The following is a 26,678-nucleotide window of genomic DNA, read 5'->3' on the forward strand; positions in this document are numbered from 1 at the left end:
GGGCTACACTGCAGGGTCCAAGCACAGCTATTGGGCAAATTACCTAACTTCAGCTTTCTCACCTGTAAAATGGAAATAAGAGTACTTTCTTCCGAGGGCCGTTGTGAGCACGCACTGAAAACATGGCAAGTGCTTAGAAGAGTTTTTTCAGCAAGCTCTTGATAAATGTTACCCGTCATTATCACCTTGGCTTTGAGAAATCAAAGTAACTAGAGTTCTCGGCCGCTGGGTCCTTTGCCACAGTGTCAGTCTGCTTTCTCCTGACTCTGTTCTACCCAAATGCACTAACACTCTCTCCACTGCTCCCAACAGCTCATCTTGGATCCAACCACCAGAACAGGGTAAAATGCACCATTTCCACCCCCATCTGCTGCATCTTGTTCAACTGTCACCTGTGTCCCATACTTCACATGGCCCCAGTGAACTGCTCAGGTCAAAATAATTGGGCTATGCCAAGTGTCATAAAAACAAGAAAAGCCAGAAAATATTTAAATGGGTCTCAATTGGAGAAGGCTGGGACCATTCAGGGCGATAACAAATGAAAATCAGATGGAAATGTGGAGAAACCCCACTGTTCCCTCTAAATTACAGGAAATTCACACTGCCTGCTTGTGATGGGCTCTTTCCCTTGAATTTCTGGTGGGAGGCCGTGGCATTGGGGCCTGCACATGGGGGGTGGTGGGACCGGCAGGGAAAAAGGGGACATCGACTCCTCTACTGTCCCCTCTTACCCTTCCTTTCACCTACTTACTCTACCCACCCTTCAGGAAGTAGCTTAGCCTGCCTCCTCTGGGAAGCCTTCCCGGATGACTGTAATAAGGTAGAATCCCTCCTTTCTTCAATCTCTTCTCACACTCCTCTGACATCTTTGTGTCTTTGCATTAAAGTTTGTTTTCCGTTTCATGCATCTCACTTCTCAACTAGACTTATAAGGTCCTCCCTGGTAGTTTTCAAATCTCTGAATATCTCATCATGCTGAGCCAGCATGGTAATGTTCTGAATAAATATCTCCTAGTTTCCAGAGAGGCAATGTTACAGAGGGGGGAGCGTAGCCCAGTGCTGAGGAGCCTGGGTTCTAGTCCTGGCTTGGCTCAACTGTGTGGTCTTGGCAAGACACTTCCCCTCCCAAAGGATTGGCATTAATTATGTATAAGGACCTTTTCAGCTCCGATTTGTAATGCTTGTGGGCTTAACAATCTTTTCTGTTACTTGACGGCTATCACAGGAGCCAGCCATGAACCGAAGGCCTCATAACTCAGCAGCCACATACAGTTTTCTAACATTTCCTACCAGACTCTAGCCCAGAAAGCACTGCCAAATGAGAGAGCAGGATTGCTGATCCAAGGAGAGTGTGGTCTAGCACAGAGGGTCTCGAGCCTGCCTTTCAGTACAAGGAACTGGAGAACTTTACAGACACCAGTGCTTGGATCTCACCCCAGACCCACTCAGCAAACACCTCGAGGGTGAGGGTGAGGGCTGTGCAATGCTTTTGCTTTTTTCTTTTCTTAAAAAAAAAAAAAAAAAACACTTTAAAAAGACAGTAAGAAAGAACCACAAGTCTAGCTGTAGAAATGAGATAACTGCATTAAATACATAGTAATTCACAAGTTAAGTGAAATAACAGCTCAGAAGGGATGACATGATAGCACCAGATGAAGGATAAACGAACTGCTTTAGTAAGGGCTAGAAGGTCCAGGGTGGTCAGGGAAAAGCTGTGACTTGGAACAAGGATCGGATGGACAGTGCTGTCCGCCTTGCTTACCTTTGATTCTGGTGAATCAAACACGGGGCCTGATACAGTGGGGAACCCCGGCCATGAGGCTGACTCAAGCAGGAAAGGGCAAGCTAGGTGGGGAGAGCAGCCTGAACAAAAGCAAGGAGGTGAGGAGGCACTAATCTAGGGAACTTTAAGAAATTCAGCTTGACTGGGGCAGAAAGATTTATTTAAGGGTGTAGATGGGAGAATAAGGGCAGTCAGTGAAAGGCTTTAAATTCACAGTGACAGAATGTGGATAATATTGGGTAGTAATCTGAGTCCTCTGAAAGGTTTGGTGGTTTTTTTTTTAAGGTTTAAATACCCAAATTCAAAGAGGGCACTGGTTGGTTTGCATCTTGGCTAAGTTTATCACCCTCCCAACCTCCACCCCCAAGCCAGCCTACTGACTTTTTGGCCACTTAGAAGTTATAAAGGTCCAAGATAAGACACACATATGTGCGTGAAGCTAAACACGAGGAGGCCCCTGGCAGTGGTCCAGTTCCATTGGAGGTCTCGCTTGTACTCTGGAGAGTGTATCTGACAGGAAAATAAAGTTATTTAATGCCTTGGAAATGGGTCCTGTGAAATTCACAAGGTTGCTGCCTCACAGGATCAGCCAGGTAAATCCAAACTTTGGGACGGGTATTTCCTGCTGTCAACTACTCGAGTGGATCCCCTCCCCCTGTGAAGGAAGCTGGAAGGAAAGCCATCAGGGTTTGACCTGAACAAGAAAACTGATTGCAATCAAAACGAGGGCTTTGGAGTGAACTCACTGAAAAGGAAATGTTTCCCCAATCCTCCACTCCTTTGTTTTACCTAATCAATAACACTTCAGGGTTTTCTCTGTCAAAAGTGTATGTGAATAAAATGAGGATGTACTTAATAACATCTGCATCCTTGACCTACACCCTCTAGGCCTAGTATGTCTAAAAAAATAGTTTAAAAATTCAAAAGCTAAAATCCCAATTAGATTCTCAAAATGGCTCCAAAATTTTAAGTTACAAAATGTAAGATATTTGCATTCAAAATTCTTTACAATCTGATAGGTAACACTTAATAAAGAAAATAAATAAGTGAGTCATTTGGGATGTATTTTAACTCTCCCCTTCCCTTCCCTTAATAGGTCTGTGGTACCAGGACAGGCTTGAGTTTACAGCCTAACACCCAACAGAAAAGGAGCAATGTAGGTTTTATAAAAATAAGTTAGTAAAATGGCATAGCTGTGGCTTTAAATAATCAAATAAAAAGAATTTTAAAAGAGGCTGTATGAGAAAGAACCAAAAATATAGGGTTTTTCCTTCACTGATGCCCAAATTGATAATCTGATTAACCTTTGTGTGGGCAACCTTATTTAGACACCAGAAAACAAACAAACAAACAATAAGCCCAAAGTAGTCTGATCCTGCTTCTCAGAAATTTAGTGTTGGCCCAGGGAGAAAAGCACCATTCTTCGGTTAACTTGGATTCTAAAATAATTCTTGATGAAAGAGCATCATATTAAAGTTATTTTATATAGCACATTAATTCAGTATATAAGCCACCTTTATAAAAATGCCCCTTGTTATCCTGGTGTAGAACAAAGCCTAGGAAATTAACTTGTGTACATAAATATTAGATAAAAATGGGAACTTTCCACATGATATTCAGACGGTGGAGGTAATCCAGTCTTAGAGATGAGAATCTCGTACTGTGTGGCTCCCTTTTAAAAACAGTAACATTTATTTAACTGAGACTTGTTCCAAAAGAGTATTAAGGGAAGCAAGTTGGATTTCAAGAATCTTAGCAATTGAGAAGTGTCTTAACGGAGGCATACCTCCTCACAAAAATAAACAAACTCAGTTTTAGACATTCATCTTCAAGAAAGAAAGGACAGCGCATCTGGAAAAGAAAAGGCAGAAAGCCGGGCAGTGGTGGTGGTGCCAACACTACAGCCAGGTAGAGGGCTCATTTATAGAAGAGCAGCACCACCTGCTGGCGGCCTGAATTTCAAGCCCCTCTGGTTTGCCGGCCATCATCTGTCTTACAATCTATGCATAAATATATAGCAGTATTTCTCAGCTGCTGTTATACATAAGAATTTTATTACCAGTCGGCAGATTTCCAACACACTGGTTGCAGTTTAATAATCCTCTATTACCTGAAGTATGGGTTACATAAAAACCTAGAATGTTAATTGTTGACAAACCAATTCTAATATGTAAAGCACTGTAAATCAACCAGTAAATATCCAAATAAATCAAAATGGATCGCTCTTTTTCTGCTAACAACATGTTATTAAATACCACAACTTGATCACTTACATGAAAATAACATTCATATATTTCATTGTACTAAGAAATCAGAAAAATGCATTATAATCATGCTGAGAGCTTTTACTTCATCTACAATGTTGAGAAAAATATTTTTACAAAGAACATTTTTTCCTTTCTTTAAAAAATGTACTTTAACCAAGGTGTCATTTGGGAAGTGTTTATATATAACAAAACTTGAGTTATAAATAACTAATATTACATATATAAAATGCTACGCTTTTAAAATGGCAATAGAGAGTCCTGGAAAATATAAGTCACTGGAACAGTGAGCAGAGAGACACTACCTGTCATCTCGCAGAAAAAGATCACACAAATGAGATAGCGAAGAAACACAATAAAAGGAAAAAACAGGAATGTGATAGGTGACTCTGATTGTATCTGTAAAGGAAACTGTGAAATAAATTAACACCCAAGTGCCCGCGAAAGGCATATCGTATAGCTTCACTGGAGTGATCGTTATGCAACAGAGCAAGCTGGTGATTTTGTAAGAACAGAAATAAAGTGCAGGCTGTGAAGTCTGGTGGTGATAACTAATGACCACACTACTTACAGCTCTGATTTGATCTCTAAGAGAAAAAAAATAAAAAAAACTACTCTACAGGATAGATGTATGCAAGCAGGCTCATATTTTTCACTTGAAACAAATAAACCTTGAATGGGATCAAAGGGCCCCAGTAAATGAAAAATGACAGTTCCTACGTTGCCCTGATTTGATCTCAAGCAAAACTACCGTGCTGATAACACTCTAGAGCAGGAAGGTTTGGGAAGGGCGAGTGCTACTGCCTGTTCGGCTGATGGGAGGCCTACTCTAATTTCAAAAAGTTATTGAGATTTAATCTCTAACAACAATAAAGATTGCTCACATTGCAATCAAAGGGTATTCCTTAAACACACACACACACACACACACACACACACACACACACACACACACGGTTTTGTTATTTCCGATGGAAATGGCGGAACCCCTTTACATTCAGCTTTTGCATGTCTAAGTTGTGTAAGGCATGTGTATGAATTCAATCAAATGTTGAAATGCTCCCTTTGAGCCCAGAGTCTCCAGTTATCTACCATCAGAAACTAGACTAGATGGCTCCCCTGCACAGGCAGGCAGCAGCTCACCTCCCACTTCCACTGGTTACCACTGGCTGTGGACAGAGTTGCCAGGAGCAATTCTGGGCATGTGGGGAGGGTTTGGGGGAATCTGGTGGAACTTAGGGCTGTTAAGACTTGAGCTGAGGGCTTACCCTGCCTGACCTAACTCCCAGCGTGTCAGCTGGTCCATTAGCACAGAGAGAGAAGGTCCCTGAAGCTATCTGGGGCCGGAGTGATTAAAGGTGCAAGACTGGCTTCCAAGAGCAGCTGAAGTAGATTCAAACTGATGGGGAATCATAGGTGATGCAAAAGGGCTTGAGTTAGAAGTGTATTGCAGACCTGGGAGGTGATGAGGTCACTGGGGGAGTGGTGGGACAATGGGTTAGCCATGCGTCCCCAAGTGCTCCTCTCCCCACCCAGACCCAAATGCCCCATGACCTGTGGAAGGGGGTACATCAGCAGAAGCAGTGGAGGAAATGCGTTGCCTTCTAAAGAAGCAGTCATCAATCCTCGATTGAGCTATCCAACAGTCAAAGGAAGCAGCTGTTCAGAAACCAGTGCTGTGTTCAAGATGGTCGAAGCAAAGAAGAAGCAAGCTCTCTGGACTCCAAGACCTCTTTTCTCCCAAGACACATGGCTAATAAACTATGGGAGCACATTCTCAACATGGTTTTTGTTATTCAGCACCCACTGAATTCCTGTAGTGTGCCTCAGCAGCTGGGGACAATGCACTGAGGACTCAAAGACCATCGAGAGTTGTCTGTTTCTGACTTCTAAAAGTTCAATATGGAAACTGCGCTGAATGCACAGTTTATAAGTGTTATAGGATTACAGAGAAGAGACCCATTAAATCTGATCTAAGTGGGGGGCTAGAGCAGTGAAGAAGTCTTCATCAAGAGGACAATATCTGAGCTGTGTTTAAAGCAGGAGTCAGCAAACTTCCATAAACATCAGGTCTTGGGTTCTGTGAACCATATGTCTCTATGTTACAACTATTCAATATAGCTGTTTTCACTTGAAAGCAGCTACGGACAATATGCAAATAAGTGGCCATGGCTGTGTTATAATAAAACTTTATTTGCCAAGACAGGCCGTGAGCCAGGTTTGCTCCCTGGGTCAGTTTGCAGAGCCCTGCTTTAAAAGAAGGGTAAGCTTCCACCAATGCGAAGAAGAGAGCAGCAGACTCTCGGACCCAGGGAAGAGTTATAGAACTACATTAAATAACAAGACAAAAGACATTTTTAGAGACTCACTGGATGGATATTCACGTGGGAAATGGAACTAGAAAACTAAGTTGAGGCCAAACTGTGAAGGCCTTTGAATGCCACGTTAAGAAGGCTGGATGCTGTCCTAGTGAAAACAAGGAGCCATCAGAAGTTGCTTTTCCTCTCTAGAACGGGATGCTACTGTGATCAAGTGGTGGTATGGTGGCATGAGAGACCAACTCGTGGGTGGGTAATGGTGGTAGACTGGTGAGAAAAGAGGAGTGCCTGAACTTGGCAGTGCCACTGAGAATATGAACAGAAGGTTGGAAAGGTAACCCAGTGATCCAGTTACTTGGCCCTCAGCAGGGTAGAAAAGGGAGCAGAAACACAGAATCCTTCAGATTTCAAAATGTGCATCAATACTCAGCCCATCTCTACACTGTCCTCACATCAGGTCTAGGGGCAACAGCAGAACGGGTGAAGGGCTCGGCCCAGTGCCCAGCACTAATCTCATTAATGAGAAAATCAGCAAAAAGCAGATCCCAACTCTTCACACAGCAGTTTAGGAAAGGCGATGATGGGAAGTCCATCATTCATGATCTGGGATTGACGACTGCTGCTTTAGAAGGCAACACATTTCTGTCACTGCTTCTGCTGACAGGCACAGGGTTTGGATGCTGATGTATCCCCTTCCACAGGTCATGGGGCACCTGAGTCTGGGCAGGGAGAGGAGCACATTGGGGACGCGTGGCTAACCCATTGTCCCACCACTCCCCCAGTGACCTCATCACCTCCCAGGTCTGCAATACGCTTCTAACTCCAACAAGCTTTTTCTATCCACCTATGACTCCCAACACTAACCAGACCTCAAAGATATGGAGGCCATCATCAACAAAATAAATTTTAACAGAATTTTAAATGTCCTCTCTCCCCACCATCTGCTCCCCTCTTGCGTGTTCCACACACTTCCTGCCGTGTTCCAAGAACACACGAAATTCACTGTATCTATCTCCACGCCCATTCGTGAGGTGGAGAAGGCACACAGGCAGTGTCAGCAAGATGACAACTGAGACCCAAAGTCACCGTTGCAACCACTCTGTGAGACGGGTCAAGTTATTATCTCCATTTTACAGACAAGGAAACTAAGGAACAGAGAACTTCTCAAACATGGTCCAAGTCCTGTGGTAGTAAGGCATGATGCCGATTCTGGGCTTGCCTAGATGAAATGGGATGTCAGTGCCTTGAGACATATGAGGTTCACATGTGGCTAAGACATTACTTGCACTACAGCACTCGGCACTCCCTGAGCACCCATGTGGTGAGCACACCAAGGCAGTGCCAGGAATGACTTCCAGAGTCCCTAGAAAACACTCAGCTCCCACCTCTAAACTCTCCCTCTCCATGCTGTGAGGTCTCCTGGAACTTCAGGCTTTATTTGCCAAGGATATCGCTTAGCTCACTGCACAGTGAGGGGAATGGCTTGAGAATCCCCTAATTTTTATCGGAGAAAAGACAGGAATGTCTAACAGATACCTGACTGCACCTTAACAGAGGAGCTCTGTGAAGTGGCCCTTCCTGCACCAGCCCCTTGCATACCTCCCCCCTCACCCCGACCTTCCAGGCCAGTCTCTGCCTTCCCGGCAGGTTTCATCCTGTTGTTTGCACTGTGCACCTCTCCTCTCTGCAGCTTATCGTGCCTCCTTTTGCAATAACGCCTGTTTAGGGTTTTGAAGCATCCCTGCTGGACGTGTTCTCTCAGTTGGATGTGTTACAGGCCGTATGTGGAAACTGACTCATCTGCACTGAAAAAGAACCCAGATCAACCTTGACAAAACGCAGAGAGCAATTCGAAGCAACTCAAAAGTAAGCGAATGCCTGGTGCCGCCTGAGATCTCTGAGCAACCCAGAGAGCTCTCTGCCACTCGTCTCAAGCAGAACACACAGAATATTGGCTCTTAACAGAAAATAGCCATGGCCCACTTAGCCTTTTTGGATATCCTAGGTGAGAGGAATTGTCACACGGGTGCTGCTGGATTTGATCGGCCTGCACCAAGTCACCGTCAATGATCCTAAGAGTCAGGAGTGGCCTTCAATGTCTCTCCACAGTGAAACAGCCTGACGTGGCGCCTGCTGGTGGTCACCGCTCTCGACAAATGGGCCTCTCTGCTCACACTGGCTTTACCCCATGCTTTCCCCTCCCTGCGCCACCCCGACTCACAGAAACACTATCCAGCTCATCAAAATGAGTGAAACTGAACGCAAATGTCACCATCCCTCGATTTTCTAGGACAAATGCTCTTACACACATATCTTTTGAAACTTGAAACGTTGGTAGATTTTTGCCTGTGATTTTTTTGTTTTTGTTTCTGTATCTTCTTTCCCACTATTTAACCTTCACATAGAATACCAACTATACCTACTAGCTGCTAATTTTCAAAATCCTTCACTTAAATCCTTGATTTTCTTGCTACATTTCCCCTTCATCTTCTATCCAGTTATATAAATTACATATATATATATATATATATATATATATATATATATACACACATATATATATAATTGTATTGTAAGCTTCTTAGAGAGTTTTAAACTTCACAGATCCAGGACCATCCTGCTTCCAGTACACTGATATTCCTTTAACTGATAGTTGGGAACCCCTTCATTTATTCATCCTTTTACTCATCAAATATTTACTGAACTGGAACCTGCAGGCCCTTTCCTATTCAAGTATTCTTGCCAACACTTGAAGCCCAACCAAGGATGCGAGCATGCTACATTTCTGACCTTGGAGGGAGGGAAGGAAGGCCACCTATAGGTCCTTTCTTGCTTGGGTGCAATCCAACAGAAAGCAGACACTGGCTGAATGGAGGTGCCTTAATGCCAGCCCTCAGCTCCACTCCCCGGAGATGGCCTGCATTTTGGCACACACGCCACTCTCTGCACTGCCCATCCATGTGGTGTGGCTCCAGCTCTGAGGAGCAGTCTTTCTCACTTCATTTAAGTCCCTCAGTGTAGCTGGTCATCTGATGCAGATGCATCTTAGCAGCTTCCACTCTCAGCTTGCACAGGTTTTACCCATAATTCCAGGAAGACGTGGTGTAGTCACACCATCATAGTGAAGCAGATGGAGTGGGGGCTTTCAGGATTACTGGAGAGGCCAGGGGAGTGTTTCCTTTCCTGTTTCCTTGGCTGCAGGAGGAGAGCCCCTCATGAGCAGGACTGGATGAGCTGTGCAGAGCAGAGGGGCCACTGTAAAACCTCCCATTGTTTCACCCAGCTCATCTGAGTGGGACCGACATAAGAACATCCCCTCACAACAAGAGTCTGTGGGCATGTCCAGACCCTATCTCTGCATGAGGCACACTGTCTAGTTGTGCTCCTAGCTGTGTGAAAGGACAAAAAGATCCTTTTGATGCTGAGGTGTCAACCGTGTGGGTCTGACAACACTGCACTTCTTTCTGTTCATGTAGAGTCCTCCTGGGGAAACTGAACTCTGCAGGGATGGCAGCTTCCCTGAGCACCTAGGTAATTTGACATGCTGGTTTGGGAGAAAGCCCCCAAGTGAGGAAGGACAACACCCAACCTGCACAGCAATGCATTCTGCATCATCCACTTCCCAAAGGTGGCATCCTTAGCTTGCATGCCCCACCACTGGAAGGGGACAAAGGACTCAAACAGTTTTCTGTGCTGCTTTAACAACCCTTTGGGTTGATGGTATGTACAAATCCTACAGCCATGGATGCTGACATAGAGACACCATGAACAAAGACAAAGGCCTCATGCACAGAGAAGTGAAAAGGAAAAAGAATTGTGCTGTGGTCCTCAGAAATGCCACATGCCTTCCCCAGATTCTGTGTAGCAGCACCTCAGATGAGATGTTTCATATTTCCATCATACAAGGGTAAGCAGTAGGAAACTACAATGGATTTGCAGTGAATGGGATGAGAAGTACTGTATTTTTTCCCTCCCTAGATGTAAGGAGACATGCTATCTCTCTGAGAAAGATGAGAGGAAGAGTCTCATTGCCACACACAGGGACTTAAAAAGTAATTCCCATGAACTCTAATTGAAGAAACCACATGCAACTTGAGCCAAGACCCTCAAGGCTGGTCACATATCCCAGCTGGTGGCCCCCACCTGCTTTGCTTCTGCAGCCCACCCTGGACCAATGACATTCATGCCACCTACTGAGAGCTGCCTGCCCCGCTCACCTTCAACACACTCAAGATGTACATCTTATTGGAAATGGGAAGAATGGTGAGGGAGGAAGAAGAAACACTAGTTTCGGACAGGAACTGGATGGAATAGATACCGCGGGACCTGGGGCAGCAGACAGAGCCCTGCAGGCCTCCGGTCCCCGCCAAGACTTGAGTAAATTCTCTTCCAAGAAGAAGAAAACCCCACTGAGCCCAAGCAGGAATTGTGATGACCATCAGGTCGACTGGGGAGAACTGTGCTCAAGAAATTTAATGGACAGAATTCAACTGCTTCCCAACTATTCACTAAACATTCTTTAATAAGACCTTCACTTCTTGGCGTCACCTTTGGTTAACACGCTTCTGCTGCCGAGTCCTAGAGTCTGGCGATCCTGCCTGGGCCCTCTTTCCTGGGGCTTCTCAGAGCGGCTGGGCGCCACCTCCTCCCAGCACAGCGCCCCTCTGCAGCTCATCACCCTCGCAGGCCTCCCAGCTGCCCCCTGCACCCAAGCCCTTCTTCCACAGCTGCCACAGAAGCCTTCCCAGAACAAAGCCTCTCACATCACGCCCCTGAGCAAATATCTTAAACTCTGTTGTATTTCAGATGAAGAACAAAATCCTCGTGGCTGAGCCCCTGTCAATACAGGCCCTACCTACCCTTCAGGGCTCCTCTCCCTGCAGCCTGCTGTGTAGGACCTAAGCTCTAACCAAACTGGGTGACTGGCTGTTTGGCAGGAGGCTCCCGACCTCCCTCATGCTGCCAGGCAGAACACCCTTTTTCTCTTGTCCTCCAAGGCACATCTGCAATGATACAACCTATAGGATCTTTCCTTGGCCGACCAAGAGGAGGTGACTTCTGGGCCTTTGCACCTCTCTCTCATAGCACTCCCCACACTGTCTTGAGTCTTCATTACCGAAATCCTCATTTTTTCTCCTTCCTTGGAGGTAGACAGACCGATGGATCATCCTCAACTATGTGACTGAGACACTCAACTTACTCCACAGGCCGTGGAGCTACCAGTTCGTTTTTGAATCTCAGCCCTGCCACTGACTTGCTGCGTGGCCCTTGGCAGGTCATTGAACCTCTCTGTGCCTTAGATGCCTCATCTGTAAACAGCACAATACAGGTGCCTTGATGGCAAATAACAGTTACTGGGTCTTGATAAGAATTAAGTTCACATTGGTCAAGGACCTAAATAGCACCTTCAATGCAGCAAACACTATGTGTTAAACTTAATATGCACACATGGATGTGTTTACACATGTACACACACACGCTGTGTTGGCAGAGTGCCTTCCATGGGGTAAGAGCAGAAAATCCACTGAGTCCACTCTTAACTTGAATCCAAGTTGAACAATTAGCCATTTCCTTGTACCCCGACATTAACACACCTCTGCTCCAGGGAGATGGAATGCATTTGCAAAAATAACAGAACTGTCCAGAGGGTAGCCTGCACATTTTCAAATGAGGCAACAACACCGACCTCGCCTCAAAGGGGGAAAGCAGTTTGCAGCAGATCTTAGTAGTCCTCACTCTTCCTCTCTCCTCACCCAACAACATGATCAGTTTTTAATCTTCACATCTACTCTGTCTGAAAAGGGTCCTCAATTCATTAAGTTGCATAAAGCTCATTGTTTCCAGGTTTAAATGCAAGTCCAAGACCTCAAACTCCAAGATCTTCCCCACAAGCATACTGGCACATGCTGTGAATTGCTCGAGCCAGAGGATAAATGTCCATGTCAGATGAAGGACGTGTCCACCAAACATGACAGGCCCCATGTGAGAAGGGAGAAACCGAGGCAGGGCTGAGACCAGAGGTGTCCTGGATGAACTTCCCATCTCAGTCTGGAAGGCACTGGGAGGCCGGAAGCAGGGAAGCCTGGGTTGCCGCCCCGCCAGCCTCTCTCCCATGTTTCTACACCACCCTGGGTCTGATGCTAATTTGAGACAATGCCCAGTCGCGTCACATCAAATTAGCCACAGACACACGATTGCAATCAACTCGGGGGCTATCCTGAGTGCGGGCTGGGGGATTCCCTGTCTCTGGAGCTGTATAATCCCACAGATGTTTCTAAAAGCCTCTTCCCAGAGGCCCATTTAGAGAGAAATTAAATGCAACTTTGACTTAATTAACGTTTTAAATGATAATGAATACAATGTAGATTCATAGGAGGCATTTACATTGTGTTGTAAAATTGATAAAAATTTAATAACTCTTTGTTAATAAGTTATGTCTCCCCAGACCCATAAAGCCTAAGGCACTGCAGACTCCAGACTGGGTCTAGCCCAGGCTCCCGGTACAGGTGGAGGAAGGAGCAGAGATGGACCTGACATTTGCTTCAAACTGCTCTAATTCAAACCTCTGCTTGTTCATCAGTACTTTATTTCATACAGTAAAGGTCAGGATTTGGGCTCAAGGCAGAGCCTTGACAAGAAAGTGCAAGTGAAAGGCGGGCTGGCCCTGGCATCTGTCACCCAAGATAGTGGAGGAGAGGGAAGACAAAGAGCTAACTGGCCACCTCTGTCCCCCATCACAGAGGTAAGACAGAGAATCCGCTGCCTGGTGGTAGCAGCTGTCAGGGTGAGTGCTGGGACAACTGGCCACTGTCCTAAATAGAAATGCAAACATAATTTCCACGTCACCTTGCACAAGGACCTCTGCTCAGCTTACTTGTGGCACGCCAACGTCTTTTCTAGTTTGTCCTTGAAAAGCTCAGTGCACTATTGAAGTGCTTCCCTGGTTGTCCAAGTGACCGGGTACATGCAAAGGACCCTTCAGTCTTTCTTCACTTTGACCTTTCTACTTCTTGTCTTCCAACTCCATTTCAAAAGATTTCTTTTGAAAAACTGGCTGACAGTTTTTCTGTTTGCCCACTGTTCCCTTTCTCTTTCATCTAGATGTGGTACCCTTTCACAGCAGATTTATCTTAAAGAATTCCACAATACTGTTTGGGAGCCGAATGAGGTCCCAAAATGGAAGTCAACTACATAACCGGGTGCTAAACTGAAAGGAAAAAAAAAGAACAACTGAGCTATTTATTAAGAATGACAACCTGGCTTGTTTGGAGCTCTTTAGAGATGGGCGATTTAAGGGATTCTTTTCACAGGAAATTTTGCCCGAGCATGATTGTTGCCTTATGCTGACTTAAAGAGCCGACTGCTGACTAAGCACATAGGAAGCCATGTTTCCAGTCAACTCACTGCTAAACGTGGCCACTGCAACATCAAGTGAGCGGCACTGGCTTTGAAGCCTTGTCTGCTACCAACAGAAGTGCCCTCAGAGGCCCTCCCAGGTGCATTATGAGTCTCATGGAATGATTACCTGGCTTGGTAGGCCGATTCGCCTTCTGTGTTCACTTCCTGCAACAGGCTACAGACGGGAAAATAAGGAAGCATGGCCCGAGCTAGCTAAAGAGCTAGAGACCCAGAGGCTGCTTTACTGTTCGGTACCATAGAGGGAGAGAGACAGAGGGAGAGATGGAGGAAGGGAGGCAAGGGGAGAGTCTAGAAGTAAAATACACAAATAAAATTTGGAGAGGGAGCTTCAGGAGGTCACCCAAAACTATGCATAAAAGGAATGAGATAATGACAGACTGTTGATTTTTAAATGCGACTCACTGAATTCAATCTTCCTTTAACAGGCGTTGGTGACTGTCAGCATCGGGTGTGCCCGGTTACAGACACTCTCCTCCAGCAATTTCCACCCCCTGCCCCAGTCCCTGATTTTATGTACTTCGAAATACCGTTCATTCACCGAGTGACTTTAGTTCTAGTGACAATGTTAATTCTCTATCTTACAAACCAAAGGCTACTCAGGATAAGCTGATTTTTGTTTATTATCTGACAAGACTCAAGATTACACTGCACTGACTTTGGCATGTCTCCCTTCAACCTAATTGTAGTGGACTTCTCATCTCGACCTCACCGTGGGCGTGGAATGTCTCCTCGTATTATATTTATACCCCAAATAAAAGTCATGCACAATTTAAAATTAGCTACAGTAGTTTGGAAAAGGGTGTATGCAATAGTACAGGTTTAAACTATTAGTAAATTGAAAGGTTGGTGTGAGTGATCACACATGTACTTTAACTAAAAGTATTTCCAAGCGCAAGTCTAAAAAAATCTGTTTCTCTTCTAGCACATGATTAATTTGTTCATGCCACAGTAACTGACAGCTGTGGCCAGCATCCCGTCAGGCAGGTCTCAGCAGGTTTGAATCAATCGGGCCCTATGTTGTCACTGCATCGTAATTTTAATTGTCCCTTCCTGTTAGACTTCGCGATCAGATAGCAGGCAAGACTAATAATAAGAATAAATTCTGAACAGAGAAAAAAGACTATTTTACAAAATTATATTGAGAGCACACGGAATGATTACACCCTAAATCTATATTTATATGCATGCATGTATGTATGTTATTAGACATGCATTTTTATATTTGATAGTACTAGAATATAGCTACCTACAAAAAGTCTGGGGCCCATACCATCTGGGTGTCTTTTAAGAGAGCTGGTACTCCTGCCCAGAATCACCTGAAGTGGGAATGAAATCGGAATAACCAGACAATGACGGTATGCGGACACCCACATCCTAACCCACCATGCTGAACATTGAGCCATGTCTTGTGATGAATCCTCACTGGTCTCTGCCTTACTTCTATGACACTGTTTTTTAAGTCTCCTGTAAAGGACGCCTTCTCAGCAGATCTTTTTGTCAGCGCAGTCTGGCCTTACATCTCTTGTGAGTTCAATAGAAGGAGACAACGGTGAGAGCAGCCAGTGACTTAACAAAAACCGATAGACGGTAATGGGCCACACCTCCAAGCAGAGGTGAGCTGAGCAGGCAGGTCCTGCTGGGAGAAGGCAGATTTCTAAAACTGTGTGAACACTTTTAATACATTACCACTCCCCTGGGAACCGGCTACTTCTCTTCCCACTTCAGAAAGCACATAATGGGACTTTGTGTTTCAATTTAATGTCCCTTGAAAACGGAAATCTTTCCCCTTATAAGAAAAAAATAGTAAGGAGGGAGACGAAAGGCAAGAGAGAAACGAATCAGGCAGCCTCCAAAGCACACTGGCTCAACTGGGAAACGGCGACCAAAGCAGCTCCGTAATAATATAATGACCTTTAATGAGTGTCTTGGGAAACAATACAGCCCCAGCATAAAAGACAAAGGGCAAAACCCATCATGGCTCTGCTGACACTAATTCAAAATGATTTTCAGAACAACTAAAGAATGTAAGAGAAGTAATCTGACCCGCCCATCTGACCTCACTTTGATTCAAGGGCCCTTCTCCTGCCATTTCTAATTGTCGAACCCTCTACATTTCACATCTGCTCATATTTAATGAAAAGCCCACTCTCACCACCGCTCTTTGAGTCAACCAGCTCTGTCAAATGGGCACCACCCAGCCCCACCACCAGCGAGGGAAGGCCAGGGATTGCTGCTGGAGCTCTGCCAGTAGAATTCCATGTAGAGACAGACATTTTTTTAATTGGAGATGAAGGGCTTATGTGGGCACATAAAGGGGCTCAAATTGGAATGGATTTTCCTAACTTCTTATTAACGGTCAAAGGTGAGTGGTCTCACACAGGGATGGATGAAATCTGCTTTTGTTTGATGGAGTGATGACGGCAGAAAGACGATGAAACAGGGGCAGCACCCCCCTCACCTCCCAGGCTGTCAGTACCAGTTAGAACTTCAATGTCCAGCCCAAAGGCCCATGTTTTCCATGGTGGGGCTGATTTCGGAGGGGCGGGAAGGACAATGATCTCATGCACAGGATATTTCTGAGAGGATGGGCAATCCCACCCCACGTTTTTCTTCTCCTGGCCCCCACCAACACTTAGATTCAATTGCAGAGCTGAGAAATCCCTCCAATTATGGTTTCTCCTGGATAAAATAGAAATTACACACACCAGGTATCATGGGCCTCACACAGGTTTTGCTGTGATTGGTATGGACGACCAGAGTCAAGACATGACCACAAAGCCCCAGTTTAGAGCCCAAGTGGCTCCTTCCTTTTCTCTACTGACTCTCGGGCCAAGGATTTAGAGCCCAGTAATTATCTGGAAACAGAAGTTGTGCCTTAGGTGGGAGGGTAACCCAATGGTTGAGGTTACATTCTCTACAGTCAATCAAAGTGATGTGGTCACAGCTCACCCCATTGCTCATGCTCCCCAGCTCCTGTCTCTGAAGCTGGTGTCTTGCCACACTTCACAGACACACAAACTCCCTGTGTGGTTGTGGCCTACTAGACCTTGGTAGTGTCATATGATCAGAGAAAACTCTTACAATGAGAATAAGTGGTAAGAATTCATACTGTGGCACCTGTAAGAAACACTTAAAGGAAACTTTCTATCTAACAAGTTCCATTTCAGATCAACGTCAAGACAAGATTTAGACAGTCCCAAATCCCTCTCAATAGCCATCACTATCACAATGAATCTTGTCCCTTGGCACTGTCCTGGAGAGACAGTGAATCATGAATCTGAGAGGATGATTCACGGTCCTAGATCTAACTTTGGCAGATGACTCTAAGGCAGCTCAATGCACGGATCACGCCTCAGACCTGAACTGCAGGGACAAACACCAGCATCGGCCTGGGCACATTGCTCAACCCCACATGGTGAGGTCAGGACTCTCGCAGCCCTCGGAGCCTCTGTGGATCACTGACACACAAGCACGGCATGCCGGGACCACCTTCAACGTCGGCGCAGGTGAATGGGGCGACTTTTCCATGATGGTAAATGCTCAAGAGCAAAGTGCTCTTCATCCTCGTTGCCAGTGTGAATTAACCCCTGCTCGTGGAACTTTAATTCAACCAGCTCTATGCATTTAAGGGAGAAAGTAGATGGCAATATGGTCACCAAAATATGTGTTGGGTGCTTTTAAAAAAGATGAAGCACAGAAGAAAGGACTGTCTTTTGCCTCCCATGCTACCAAAAGTGTGAAAATAAGATTACAGCTACCCTTTAAGGCACCCAAGGCCTCACACAGAACCACAACCTCTTCTGCCCTTAGAAGAGAAGCCATATCCCACTGTCTTTGTGTGCAAACTGGAGCTTTCAGTAATATCACCTCTCAATTGTGTCAGTAAAACCCAGCAAAGCTCATGCTGAAGACAACGATGACAGATGTCTCAGGAATCTGGCCTATCTCAGCTTTGGCAGCTACCAGCTCAAGACCTTGGCAGTTTCTATAACACCCCTGAGCTTGCAGGTAACAAAGCAGATTGACCTAAAGGTCTGTGCAACAGACTTCGAGGTTTGATGCTTATAGTTTTGGTTACTTGAAATGACAATGACTACAAGATAGCTTAAACAGGGGCTCAGGGGGCTGTATTATTGGAAAAATAAAAGATATTAAATGAAACGATCCTTTGAATCAGCCATCTTTTTGAGGAGGAGTCTCGAATCTGCCAGTTCATATAGGTTGGCAGACTTAGAGCATTTTTTCCTTCAGAACATAGGACCCAATCTTGGGCTGGAGGAATGAGATGCAGATTAGGGAGACAGAGGAAAAAAATTCATCTCCATCAAAACCCTGTTGTATTTCAGAAACTATCTCAGCTCACTAAAAAGAATTTAAAGCTAGAGCCGGTCTGTTCTCCCTGTACCTTTTTCCCTCCTCCCTGTGACCCAATCCAACGTCTAAGCTCCCCCCAATATTAAGGTATATATTTCCACACACATCTGCATTTATAACATATTTGACTTGTTGTCATATCAATTTCCACTTGTAGTTGTTTAAAGGAGCGAGACTATCCCCACACAGCAACGTCACAGAGCCGCAGGCCATCCCGAGAAGTACGCCTCCCCCGCCATGTACGCAGTGACACAGGAAGCTGGGGCCACACAGCACCACATACAAGGTCACACGGGGAAGGAAACACCAGCGTGACTGACTCACAGGACCACAGGGGACGACACGAGACGGGGATGATGCACAGACGGCACGGACATGGAACTGCGGGAGCCGAGTTAAACTTACAGGCACGGAAACTGGTGGAGCAATCGTTAACAGAGACAGAAGAAAGTGGGAAGGCTCTCTCAAGGGTGTCCATGGCACCACGCACACGGTCTGACATGCACGAGCAGGCACGCTCAGAACGTCCGCAACCAAAACAACATGCCCGTCTCATTCTCTTGTAGATGGACATCTCGGCTATCACCATGTGGTTGGGTGAGAGGAGAGGAAGAGCGGTAGTTAATGGCAAGGTCACGCACAGCAAGGTGGCTGGAAGGGAGCTGAGGGGATTTAACACAGGTCTTAGTTCACATTAACAGTCTTGACCCAGAAAAAAAAATACAGAGTGACTGTTGGTAACAGTTGGGTTGCACGTCCAAAAAAAAGCAGCAAAGATATAAATTGCCTTTATAATCCCCAAGGCTGCTGTGTACGACTTTTCTCCCCTAGGTAACGCGGGAGACTACGGGAAAAGGGCATGGCTGGTAACAATCGCAGTCTGGGATGAGAGGAAGAATATTTTATCGACAGCAAAAACGTAACCGGCATTTTTCCCCGGGCACCATGAATACAGGAGGGCAAAATACAAAAATATACACACAGCCAATCAACGAATTGCTGACTTGGTACAATAAACGGTTTTTTGCAAGATGCAAATATAGCTAATACATAGGCTTTCTAATTTCCATCCATTTCTGGGCATTAGGCAGAGCCCGAGACAAGCTTTCATCAAATTCGATGCGAAACGATTACATGTTAATATAGAATCTGAGGATGCCTCTGCTGAACTTCCCCAGAGTGAGTTTACATGATGCCTACAGGAATTTAAATTTACTCTTGACAGAACAAATATCCAAATCTGTCCATATAAGAAATGCAGCTACTCAAGGCTAACACTGCGTGTTTGACATTAAAGGAAGTTCAGAAATATAAAAATCACCCAAAGCATACGAGATGTTGGTCTACTGCAATGCATTTAGCTACTCTTGGGTGTATTTTCTGCTCGAAGCTGAGAGAATCTGAAAATCCCATCTCCCTTTCTCTCCCTGACCACCCAAAATTCAGAAAGCAACCAGGCTACTGGAGAATCATAATTTTTACTTCTACAGAAAAATCTGGCCAAAAGAGATTAAAAGTTACAAAACATGAAATAAAAGAATAGACCATGTGTAAAACACTGAGACTTGCTTGCAGCACTGATGGTGCTTCTGAGGCTAGTCCTGTGGGTTCTGTGCTGCCTGGGGACCCTGCTCAAGCACAGGCCTACAAAAAAGGGGCCAAACGTCACTGCGGGGGGCTCTCAATGCCCTTCCCCTCTACCCTGCAAGCCAATTTCCAGTTGAGTTCAATGAGAAGCTTTTTGTACCCACAGTCTGATGCTACAATAGGCAAAGATACTTGCTTATCAAGCCTTCATGGCATGCTTCTCTCGCAGGACGGGAGAATTCCAAACATCAGAGCCAAAAAGTAATCTGAACTAAAGAAAAGTGTTATTCCCTGTGCCCACACCTTCCATTTCGAAAGTCATATTTCCCCCCTTTCTTTTCCTTTGTGGAGAATGGTTGCACCCTTAGTTTAAAATATGGCTTGTGGTTTTGCCCTCTTTGAATGTTACAGTCACCAGGAAGAAGGGTTTAAATCTCTCAAATGGGTCAAGTCCTGTTCTAAGACCTTTATGACTTGCCATACAGTATATTTGTCAAGCAGGGGTAACGTTATGATTGTGAAGAACAGGCACTGGGGGAGATGAATGAGAGATCTCTTCAGCAGCAACTCCGTTCCTGTAAACTTGGCTCGCATTTTTTAGTGACAGGTTCTTTTAGCATCCTTGCCGGCCAGTGGCTCACATCATGCAACCCGGGCCCTGGTCCACGTGCGCTACATCACTCTGGAACTGAGCTTCTAGAGGGAGAATTCTACTATAGCATTCAGATCAGAAGAGTTTAGGAAGCATGGCATGGATGCCCAGACACCCCCAAAGAGCAGCCGCTGAAATCGAGAAAAGAGAAAACGTCTTCAGCTGAAGACATGAAAATAAGGTTGCTTTAAATCCAGATCTGGTGTACAACTTGGAGACCACTTGCTTGTTTTTTCTTTGCTAGTTCTTTTACTGGAAATATTGATTTGTTATTTACACAGAAGAGGGAAACGAAGATGATTTTTTGTTTCACTGTAGATAAATTGTTTTGAAAAAAAATTTAATCAAATGCTGTAGCAGAAAAGAAGCCCATCAAACTCTGAAATACTATGCTTCTCATTAGCAACAGTCCCTGGTTTTCATTTTCATCCTGCCATTTTGGGTTCATATATAGTAATAGAATCTGACACATTTATAGGGAAAGAAAGTTCACATATATATGTGCGTGTGTGTGTATATATATATATATATATATATATATATATATATACACATACACATACATACATATACCATCTTTAAGGACAAGGGAAGGGTGGATGGGGGTGGAATAAGTTCTGAAATGGCTTTGACAGGGTGAGCCCATCATAAGGGGTGATTTAAACTCCTGCTTGATAAGGGTTCGGGAGGAAACACATCTTTAAACAAGCGCCTCTCAGGGACTGTTTGCAACTGTTACTGTTGGCTCTTCTGGAGACCATGCATTGTTCTAAAATTTCATATTGCTAGCATGCAGGAACAGGCTGAAACTGGTAATCAAAGCAGCGAAAAACCATTTGCTATAAGAAGATTAAATGTTAATTATAAGCAGTCACATTCCAAAGCAGCATATGCATAAAAAGGAAAACATGCTATTACTCGTCATTGCTTCTCAGTCATCACTTTCACACTCACACCAAATACAAAATAGAAACCTCAGCAGACAAACAAGCACCACCACAAAGAAATCAGCAAGAACGACTCGTGAGAGGCTCCAGGACAAGATGGAAACAGTGAAACATGGCTGAGCCCCACACCTTGACAAACCTTCATCAATTACGACCCCTAGACCGAGGCGCCCCCCACTGGAAGGGCGGCTCTTCTGCTCTATTTCTGGAGAGTCCGTTCGCCTTGACCTCCCCAGCCCCATCTGGTGTGTTCACCTAGATCTTCCCAGGTCCGCTTTCTTAAAAGGCGAGGCCCGTTCTGACCTCGCATCTGGTGGAGTGATCCCCCAGGCTTGAGGGATGTGTGTTCCGGCGGGAAGAGCCTTCCTCTGGGCCACTGTACGAGCTCTTTAACTAAAAACGGGTGAGGATATGTCTCCCCGGTGGCGGCTCTTCCAGAAGATATAGACAGTCTGTGTGTAAGATTATACTCTCCAGTTGTAAAATAAAATCACTTCGAAATTAAGTCAAGGACCTCCTAATTTGAAAAACACTACCCCGCAACTCTGTCAACTCTCTCTGGCTTCCTAATCCTTTGGTTTTGTTTCAGCGAATCATGGAGATGCCAAATCACTGGTATTTTACTTCCATTTCTGTGTTTCCTTTTTAGAGCTGATGTAGGTTCGAAGGTTAATTTCAGATAACAGAGTGCCATTTAAAACTACCAAGATTAGGTTTCAAAGAGCAACTTTGAAAGTTTCAGTATTTATTTAAAACAGAAGTAAATTTCATATCTACGGTCTAGCCACAAAAGGTTCCCTCTCTGCTTCGGTGTTTGCTGACTGTCTTTATTACGTAGTCACCCAATGTTCTCTTCCCAAATCACAAGCCTCAAAGAAGGGAGTTTTCCCCAGCATTTCACCAGTAATACAAAGTAGATCGATGAGGACATCTAGTGGATCTATGTGGAAGAGCAGCTAGTTCACAGACCTGATCTAGCTGACTATCTCTGTAAGTAAGCAGAGAAGAGGACCCTGTGCACCTGTAACAACTGAAATGCCTGTGCAGTGTCATTTTAATTTAGTTGCTTCTCCCAATCCACAACAGATGTTTAGGAGGCAGCAGGGTCAAAGGGGTGGAGGTTCTAGAAGATGGTCTGAGAGTGGTCAAAAGTGGCAACTGGTACATTGCCCCCACAGCCACGGACAGCAGAGTAGAACCACTTCAGCACCGGCCGGTTGGGTCTCCTCAAAGCTCTGACATAGCGTCCTGAGACAGGGAACAGACCAGAGAGTGTCTCCGGTAGATGTACATACTGTAGCTACTTGTCATTCCATCTTAGGGCTCTTAGATCTTTATGCTCTATTGATTGCCCCCGTAAGGCCAGCTTCACTCTGGGAGAACAGAAATACAAGCCTCTGGGGAGCTGGTTTTCTTTTTGGCCCACATCGTAAGTTTCTTGTTCTTGGACTGGCGCCACAGATTCAAAGAGGTTATGTGGTTGCCAAGAATTAGGCCCCGGGTCTCACCTTCCCCCTAAGAACTCTGTCCTAACGGTTTTACAGTTTGAGAAAAAGCTTTTATGTGCTTTCCTTCACCACAATGAAGTGAATAGTCATCCAATATTTCCATTATGACTTCCTAGTGCTATTTATAGAGACAACATAAAAGTATTTCCCTAATGGGCATCATCAAAGGTTTACTCTTCACTCGTGAGTGTTTAAAACTGGAAGACGTGCTCTTGGACAACATTTGCTATGTTTTCAAAGGCCTCAATCGTGAGAAAGGAAACCTGTGGAGCAGTAGCTGCTGTAGGTGTAGTTTAGTTACTGCTCTTTCCTTGCGTCAAACTGACAATCAGCTGTCAAACGCAGGTTCGCTGCTGGTGAGCCCTTCCCAGCCAAGCCTGGAATGGAAGAGGGAGTTGGAGTCCAGCCTGTTCTCAGCACCATCTGCCTCCTGCATCAGCAACCAAATTGTCAGCCAGTTTCCAATTGCACGATCTTAATTTCCAGGGCGTGTTGGAAGGGGCAAGAGAAGCAGTGCTGGACCGAAAGGCTCAGATGGAGTTTTCCAACTGCCAGGGCAAAAATATTTCAGATTTCAAATGGAGCGATTCAAGGGAAGACTTGGGTGGCCGAAAAAAAAAAAAAAGCTGCCATTCGATTCACAGACACTTGTCAGATCACAACCTCGTGTTTAAAACCAATCCAACGCAGGAAGGATTATTTCCAAGCCTGACCCCAGGAGCTGCTGTTCACATGCTCCCGGCAACGGAGATCACAGGTACAAATCCATGGCAGAAAACGTCTGCCGAGGTGTAAGGTGAGGCATTTGTCTGATGTGATACTGGGGATCAGGGAGCATTCTTTCAAGTCCTAAAAATGAGCAATGATGTCTTCGCTTACCAAAATTCTCCTATTAGTTTCTGGAAAGAGAAGAAAGATCTTCCAGGTGGTTTTCCCAAGATGGAAAGAGGGAGAAGGAAAAGCTAGTGATCGTCAGCAGCCCAGAGCCTACCCGGCTTGTTGATTCCGCCCTCAAGACCACGTTGTGGCTAGAGAAGGCAGATGAATTTGGCATTAGAGTTGTTTGCTGATTGACATCAAGATTTCCCACTGATTCTGAAGGGTCATTAGATTCTGTAGGCAGCTCTGCAGGTATAAAAAGTAGCTCCTGCCCTCAAGCCATCCTTGAAGGTGTTCTGCAGATAAGGGAAGCTGCAGAGTCAGTTTGGGCAGAATGGTGGAGGAAGGGTATTGCTTTGTTTTCTGCGTACACTGAGCACTCTGCGCCCTCCAGCTCCGAAGCCCAGCAAAACCAGGTGACCAACTTGTCTCTCTCTTCTGCTGCAGAGGAGAATGAGGGGGCCCAGTGCCAAGACACCTCCAAGTTCTGGGACCACTGGACTGAACTGCTCTGCAGGCTGGGCCTCGCGTTCAGTGGGTTTACGTACAGGAGTAAAGGTCCCATGCTCGGTTCAGGCACAACTGAATGCAGCGCTGCTCTAAGTCACACATAGAAATACTGGTCCTAAAAGCTCCTCCTCAACTAATATGTCTTGTTGGGTGAGAGCGGTCCTACACGTTCACTAAGTGAGTGAGGGGCTTGTAGACTTGCATTTACTTGTTCAGACTTCTGCAGGGCTCGTCAGCGGGGCAGAACACTCTCCTCGGGCCATCTTTTCCACCCTAAACAAGTAAATGTTTACTAAACAAGCCAACATCTTCCAAGATGCCCGACTAACATTCCTGGAGGAACTGGGCATGTCCTACTGGGTACTGATTGAAGGAGAAACCTTATTTTAAAGCAAGGGGATTTCACGCACTGTTGGGAAATAATGACCACAGTGGAAATACTTGTCTCCAGTAAGGCAGGTTAGATACTTACAGTCCCAAAGTTGGGTGTCCAATTAATCCTCCAGCAAGTACTTTCTCATATAGAGAGGCACATATGTTGTAATAAACACTTCGCGCTCTCTATAAAATATCTCTATGCTTATACATAAAAATGTACATTTTTACATATAAAGTACTAAGACATGTAATATATGTATCATGACACAGGAATATATATGTAGCATATGTGTTTCCTTCAAGATAGGAATTCAAGCTCAGTGGTCGAGGAGACCAAGTACAATTTATGAACGGCCAGCATGACAATGGCCCCTAGTGGATGAAGTGTCTAGAGCTATCGTGGTAGTTACCTCAGCCTACTCAGTGTCCCTCCAAGGTCCTGAGACAAGGCCTTCAAGAGAAACACTGTTGTCAAGGTCTTATTTTCAAACAGAAAAATAAGACAGCGCCCGAAGCTAGCCAAAAGCTACAGGGTGGGTGGATGCACAGGGTGGGGGCTGGGGAGGGGACCTGCGGTCAGGGTTCTCCAGCACCCGGCCACTCAGCAGACTGTGTGGATGAGGGAGCAGGGGCGTGATGTCACTGCTACATGCAACATAAATACCAAAGGAAAAAAAGAAACTGAAACTGTACAGAAAATAAAAGAAGTATCTTTTCTAGAGAAACACAGGGGGAACTGGAGTCCGGGCTGCTGGGAACCCGTTTTACTCACAATATATCACTACCAGGGTGCGGTTAAAATAGAGTAGGGGCCGTATTCCGAGGCAGCAAAGAGAAAAAAAAATAAATCAAAAATATGTCAATGATTAGAAGTTCAAGAGAATTCCTTCAAACACATCAATTTAGACACGACTTTTCCCCTAGGAGTCTATGCTTTGGCAAAGTTTCAGAGGCAGAGGGAGAAAATATCAATCATTAGACCAAGTTCGTTATACAGAAAAAGAAAATGGGTAAATAGATTCTGAGAGCTTGCTGCTTGGCCAGACGCTGAGTTTGACCCTCTTCCTTGATGGAGAGCTATGAAGAAATGGAAAGAAATGCAAAAGTTAAACTATACTACCACAGAATTTCCAGGCATGGAATGTCCACACTCCGTACTTCTCCAGATAGTAAGACACAAAACGTTCAAGTCACTGAACACAAGTGAACGAAGAGGTGGAGGTGGGAGTGAACGGGAGTGAACGGGAGTGAACGGGGGTGAATGGGGGTGAACGGGGAAGAGCTAAGCTGGGAGAGGGGGGCTAGGGAGCTGTGAATAGGGACCAGTGACTGTGGCCAGCTCTGCCCACATGGAGATGTGCCATTCCAGGGTGGATTACTAACACCTGACCAGCCTGGTTTGGACAAATGCCTACACGGCAGCTGCCCTCTTCCACTTCAGGCATGGGGCAGTGTGCACTCGGTACCCTGTTAACAATTCTGCTCCTTGTAATGAAAGTTTCTTTGTAACCAAAACTTAGCTTCCCCAATTTTCTAACTTGCCTGGTATGCCTTGGGCTTAATAACTAATTTATTCTAACTGCCACTCGCACATACACATCTGCATCCTGCCCGCTGGAACAGTGGCTGTTATGGCCGTGTCATTAGGAAGAACAATATTTGGACAATTCTGATTGTTATCAAACATCGGCCTCACGGCCCAGGCCTCTATGAGGGGAGCAGCCCGTGGGGGGAGGATGCAGAGAGGAGTCAGCGAGACCCGGTCACACTGGCTCCGCTCCGCAGAGGTGGCCCTCCTGCAGCACTCGGCTGTGCATGATGGGAGACCGCACGCTTCACCAGCGGAACCAACTTCAGCGCAAATGAAGAGAATAATATTATTTCAAACAATTATGTGCCTTTCCCTCCAGGATAATATTAAAGACTACTGCCATTTGCTTGCCTAGAACCAAAATGGAAAATGCCCTTTGAGATCAAATCCTCATTTCTGGGAACTTAAAAAAAGCCCATCTGCTGGGTTCCAGCTCAGCAGGAGTCTGAGATGCTTACTCTCTATCCT

The 26,678-nt window shown here is 45.3% G+C and overlaps 1 protein-coding gene across 8 annotated transcripts in view; it reads right to left on the reverse strand.

The window, feature by feature from the left end:
* Nucleotides 1-26,678, reverse strand: part of KCNMA1 (potassium calcium-activated channel subfamily M alpha 1) — a 735,030-nt gene that overhangs the window by 100,798 nt on the left and 607,554 nt on the right. The window contains exons 19-20 of one of the 8 annotated variants that reach the window (XM_053663955.1): nucleotides 25,392-25,400; nucleotides 18,564-18,737 (exon numbers count right to left, since the gene is read on the reverse strand). The exons of 6 other annotated variants lie outside the window; for them this stretch is intronic. In XM_053663955.1, coding sequence (XP_053519930.1) covers nucleotides 18,564-18,737; nucleotides 25,392-25,400 — 183 coding nt within the window. The remainder of the gene's footprint in view (nucleotides 1-18,563; nucleotides 18,738-25,391; nucleotides 25,401-26,678) is intronic. One more of the 8 variants, XM_053663959.1, reaches the window with a different exon arrangement.

The sequence above is a fragment of the Artibeus jamaicensis genome, unplaced genomic scaffold (genome assembly GCF_021234435.1).
Source record: "Artibeus jamaicensis isolate MK-2021 breed Jamaican fruit bat unplaced genomic scaffold, CSHL_Jam_final contig_332, whole genome shotgun sequence".
Classification (NCBI taxonomy): Eukaryota; Metazoa; Chordata; class Mammalia; order Chiroptera; family Phyllostomidae; genus Artibeus; species Artibeus jamaicensis.